The sequence below is a fragment of the Morone saxatilis genome, unplaced genomic scaffold (genome assembly GCF_004916995.1).
Source record: "Morone saxatilis isolate NCDOM2014 unplaced genomic scaffold, NCSU_SB_2.0 Contig0, whole genome shotgun sequence".
In the NCBI taxonomy this organism is placed as follows: domain Eukaryota; kingdom Metazoa; phylum Chordata; class Actinopteri; family Moronidae; genus Morone; species Morone saxatilis.
In genome coordinates, this window is record NW_023339650.1 from 17,175,661 (window position 1) to 17,181,075 (window position 5,415).

The window sequence follows — 5,415 nt, forward strand, 5'->3', positions numbered from 1 at the left end:
CACTGATGTACAGACAACTATCACTGGATTACTTTAATACTAAAGAAAACTTAAAAATGTGATGATTCTCAGGCAAGTTCTGCAGTTATGAGGAACGTCTCTCTTCGTATGATTTATAAGTCCATTCACGGATGTTTATTTGTGATGGACACTGGATAATGATATCCAGTTTTTAGTAGCATAAAGTAGCTTATTTGCCTTTCACCTCACACAACTGGATTCTGAGCTAGAAAAAAAAAGTATTTTCTGAGTGTTGTTTGAGGGTTGCAGTTAGCAAACAGTCTGTGTAGCCTTAGGTCCTGCATATATATAGCACACAGCCTCAATACTGATGACCCAAATCACACACACACCACAGATACATCATACACTAGAGGCTGTGGCCGGATTTTAATCTGGGTCTTTAGAACAATGAAGCAAAGTAATGGTGTGTGTCTTTGTGTGTGTTATTGTAATGACTTTGCTGTATATGGGTAATATTGCATGCATTAGTTTTGATGTCTCTTTGTGTGTGTGTAGGCACCCGATTAGCTGCAGCGTGTTCCTTATCATTAACACCTTGTTCACACCTGAATAGTCTATTATGTTACAATACTCCTGGGGCCTCATTTAAAAACATCGTGTTTGCACAAAAAAAGGGTTTTTAAAACCTTCTTTTCACAGGAAAAAAAAGGTTTTTCGTAGAATCAAACTTGACAGAAAAATGCGCACACTTCAGTGGAAACTCTGATTATGCATGCAAACATGTGGGAGACTTTGAAAATTGATTGTAGTAGCATAATAAATCCACAGTGGTCTAATAACCCTCCTCACACAGTTTATTTCAGTTTTTTAAAAGCACAACCAGAGCTAAAAGCTTTTCTTTTCTTCTTGTTTGTTTCCAAAACCTGGATTTGAGAAGACAAGTTTCGGTGTGAGGTGTCTAAATTGGTGCACTCAGAACACAATGGCCTATTTACCCTGTTCTCTAATGCAGTTTCATTCATCCATCCACTGGAGCTGTGTCCTCTTTCCTCTGTGGAAATATATTATAGTTGAATCTCCACTCTAAAGAAGCCAGGCTTCATGGGCAGTTTTCTCCAGTGTCCCCTCAACATACCTGTACTGGTTTGGATTTCTGAGCTACAGTGTTTATTCAAAATTTTCCCTTATTTTTCAGCTCATCCTCGACCTTGGATGCTTCTCTTTTTGGTCACACCAGAGCGATGACCTCTGAAATACAGGCGGGTCTGAAACTCTGCAGTCGTCTGAAGAGTTTCACACTTTGCTTTAATGGCTTGAATTTCTTTTTTTCTTCAAATTATTGAAGGACAATAATGGACATTAATCTTGTTGAGTAACTGTAGCAGTTAATGGGGTTATAAATTAGGACTGTGCATGTGTGCGGTTTCAGATTTATAGAGATAGAGAACTGCATGTAGGTGAGCATAAATCTGATTATTTTTGTAGGATTTGTTTTCATCATCAAGCACAGTTTATGAATGAGGTAGCAGAGGCACATTTATTCCCCTGGAAGTCAATTTTGTGACAACACACTGAAGCAACACCCTATTATGGCTCCACTGGCAGTATCATGAAAAATTCCAAATCCAAACTTTGCATTGTCTGAAAGTCCATCGTCTTGACTTTTTAAAGTTAACTACTAAAAACACTTATTATTATTTAAGTGATTTTTCAAGCAGAAAAGCCGAATATTCACATCATGGTTTCTCTGTTTAACATGATTGTAAATTGAATATCTTGGTGTCATAGCACAGTAAGTTCAGGGACAATTATTTGGTTTTAGGTTTATCACTATAAAGAGAGTTACTAACAAGCCTCAACTAATACTGAATGCATTGGTTCAAGAAGAAGGACAAAAAAAACAAAAACAAAACAAATGGATGCAGATGGAAACTAAACCAAAATACTTCAGGGACAAGAGGTTGATCATCCATGAGTTAAGACCCGCCTTCTTGACATTTGGCAGCCAATCAATGACACTAAGCAATTTAAAGATGCCACTTAGGGCTCTTTTTCCATTTTCTGACATTTAACAGACAAAACAAATTGTTAATTCATCAAAAACATTGTTGAAACCCTACATAACACTAAAGTATAGGCTATATGAGAACCACATCACAATCTTCATTAAACATACTCTGTCCATGATAACGGCTTATATTATAGCAAAAACAATGCAAACAAACAAATTTAAAGTGAAAGGAACATTTTATTTTTCTCTAATTTAAGTCAACTGTCACTTTACTCCATTTTTAGTTTGTCATACTGCAAATGCGACTCTGATTAATAACGCTCCTCCAACATCAAAAGATTCACTCATGAATGAGTCGTAAAACTACTTCCTATAAAGCGTGTGTGCCTGTGTACGCGCACACGCATTATCTGTCTCTCTAACAATGCTCCTGTCCGTCTCCTCTGTACATTATCTAATGCAGCAGAAACATTTCAAGACATACTGGTGTGTTATCTGTTTCTCCCAGGTCTCCCTTTGCTGCAGTGGCAGACTACTCAGTAACCCGAAATAATGTCATTCAGCTCTGCCTGGAGCTCACCACCATTGTACAGCAGGTGTGTGGAATTATTTGTGTGTGTGTGTGTGTTTTGAAGGCTGATAGCTCGTATTCTGCCATGGTTGTCATATCCCCCTAAGAAACGGTGTGTGTGGGTGTGATGCAGCAGCCTCAGACTCTGCTCTCTGCATCCTTGAGCGAGACTCGATTCTTTGCTATTTATGTCCTTACAGTCTGTCTTTTGTATGACTGATGTGTGTATAAATAAAAGATAAATGTGTCTGTTTGTGTGGGCGTATTTTCTGTCTGCAAGGGTATAGACTGTGCAGGTGTAGGGTTCAGTAATGTGAGGCCCAGACAGTATACAGAAGTAGCAGCGTGAGCACTGAGATGGTGTGTGTTTTTGAGTTTTTGCAAGACAGGATGTTCTGCTCGCGCTACATTAAATTCTGCTTTTCCCCCAGGACTGTACAGTGTTTGAGACGGAGAACAAAATCCTTCATGTGGTGAGTCCTGCTTCCTCGTCCAGCTGTCGCTTATTTGCTCTGTGTTGACGGGTAGCGTCCTGTCGTGTTTTTCTTTTTCTCACATCCCTTCATACCCACTCATACAATGGTCCACAAACACAGAAACTCAATTTTCAGCTAAATAATTGAATGAATCTCAACTGAATAACCTGTAGTATTATGGGGATATTTTGGGAAATCTGTTTTTGCTTTCTTTCCAAGAGTTAGATGAGAAGATTGATATCATTATGTTTTTTTTACCTTAGAATGAGCCATTCTTATCTACAGAGGTAGCAGGGTTGGCCATGTTGAATTGCCATGTTTCTACAGTAGCCTCGAATGGACAAACCAAACACTGGCTCTGGATAGGGGCTTTTGCGTTTTTTAAAGTTGCGATCTGCAACTACATTGTTAGATGCTACTAAATTTTACACATTGGTCCTTTAAAAAACACAACACTAACAGCAAGGCAGAGTAACTTCCCGAGTCGTCGACCTGAGCTTGATAGACAATCAATCAGCAAAAAGTTCCCAAAACCTAAAATGATTTTATGTACTGATTAAAAAAAAACATATACATAATGTGTTCATTTAGTTGTATTTTGGATATTTATATCTAAATAGCTATGCTAATTCTTCCCCCCCTCTTCCAGTCTTTATGCTAAGCTAGGCTAATTGCCTCATGGCTGGAGCTCCATACTTTATGCTGCATTCACAATACTGGCACAAAAGAAAGAAAAGGAAAACGTATAGCACTGCTGACCTAAATGATCTACTTTTATTGTTTCATGTATTTGGAGCAGTTTTGGCTGAATAGAGTGTATTAGCATAGACGTAACTACAGTACTAGTGACTGTGATTTTGCAGCCATTTTGCCAAAGGTTTGTTGACCCTGTATTACTGGGGCATGTCTGGTAGCTTGTAATTATGGTTTAAACAATATGAGGACACAGATGTGAGAGTGGTATTGATCTTAAAATAGTGCATGAAGAGTTAACACACGTAGATACAGTATGCATCTTTTATTGTTATTTTTTTAATCAATTGGTCACTTATCTGCTTGTTGCGAGGACAGAATATAATATTATTATGACTTATGTTTTCTTACTACTGTATATAGTACAGCTTTTTATTCATGTTGATTTGATGATGTGTATCAGCTGGTTGTTAATCATCGGTATGTTCTTGGCTACTGTTGAATAGGAGTCACACCCACAAATGTCTCAGAAACCTGGAGGAAAGCCTGGGGCTGAAACAAGGTCTTGCATACTTATTTGGAAGTGCTGACAACTTTATTTGCTACTTTGTGTTTTTTTGTTTTTTTTTTGGGGTCTGCACCCATCATCAAAATACATTTAGTTGACCCCACTTCTTTTTTTTGAGTATCAATCTTCTCATTGAACTCTTGGCAAGATGGAGAAACAGCTCATTTGGGTTGTGTTGGTTCAACTTACTTCTAGTAGATCTCTTTCCTGAGGTTCAGGGGGTCAGCTAAAGTTTAATTGTCCATTTTCACAGCAGACATTTGGACTTGTCAAACACAGGTGTTATTAATACATTCACTAATTACTACAGTAGTAGTAGTAGTACTGCAGTAATTGCTGGAACGGAGCCGTCATTAACTGTATTCGTTCCACCTGTGCTTTATCTGCTGTGACAAGTCGAAATGTCTGCTGTGAACAAGGTCTGAGTCTGAGTGCTTTTTCAGATTCACGTTAGGCTAAATGTATTTAGCATGAACTGTAAAGTGTGTAAAGACAGACAGACTTTATACAATCTGTGCTAGGCTCTAAAATTCACTGTCAATAGCAGATTTATGTATTTTGTTTCTTGATAAATTTCAGAAGCCACGGCTGTGGATTATCCAGAATATACACAGTTTTTACTCTGACTATTTCGTACTTGACAGCATGTTGTATGGAGTCTTCTGTTGTTTCTGCAAAAAATGTTGCTCTTAATCTTTTTTAGATGTCATTTTCCAATGCAATTGTGGATACCACAAATTAAATTAAATTCACCCTCATTATATTGTATTTTAGAAACAAATATCTGTAAACGGTGAACAAATAACACAAAATCTAGATAATACTTGAGGTAAGTGAGAAAATGTGTAATAATAAAAATAAGTGTAATTTAGGTGAACTGACCCTTTAAAGTGCTATAGGAAGCACCAGTAATAAGCCACAAAGCTGTGTTAACAGTGGCATCCTCTATCAACCGTTTGGAGAGAATATGTTTATTTTCTCAGTAAAGCCAAAGATAAAACCTCTAATAAAGAAACAAAAGCAGTGACATGAAGCAGGAAGGAAAATATGTTTGTTAGACACACAAGGTGTACACAATGTTTTCTTAATAAAACACCACGGCTTTTATTTTATAAAAGCTCTGTGTATTATT

The 5,415-nt window shown here is 37.4% G+C and overlaps 1 protein-coding gene across 1 annotated transcript in view; it reads left to right on the forward strand.

Moving 5' to 3' along the window:
- Positions 1-5,415, forward strand: part of cnksr2a (connector enhancer of kinase suppressor of Ras 2a) — a 42,248-nt gene that overhangs the window by 8,529 nt on the left and 28,304 nt on the right. The window contains exons 4-5 of the mRNA XM_035657113.1: positions 2,484-2,571; positions 2,978-3,019. Of these exons, the coding sequence (XP_035513006.1) occupies positions 2,484-2,571; positions 2,978-3,019 (130 nt within the window). The remainder of the gene's footprint in view (positions 1-2,483; positions 2,572-2,977; positions 3,020-5,415) is intronic.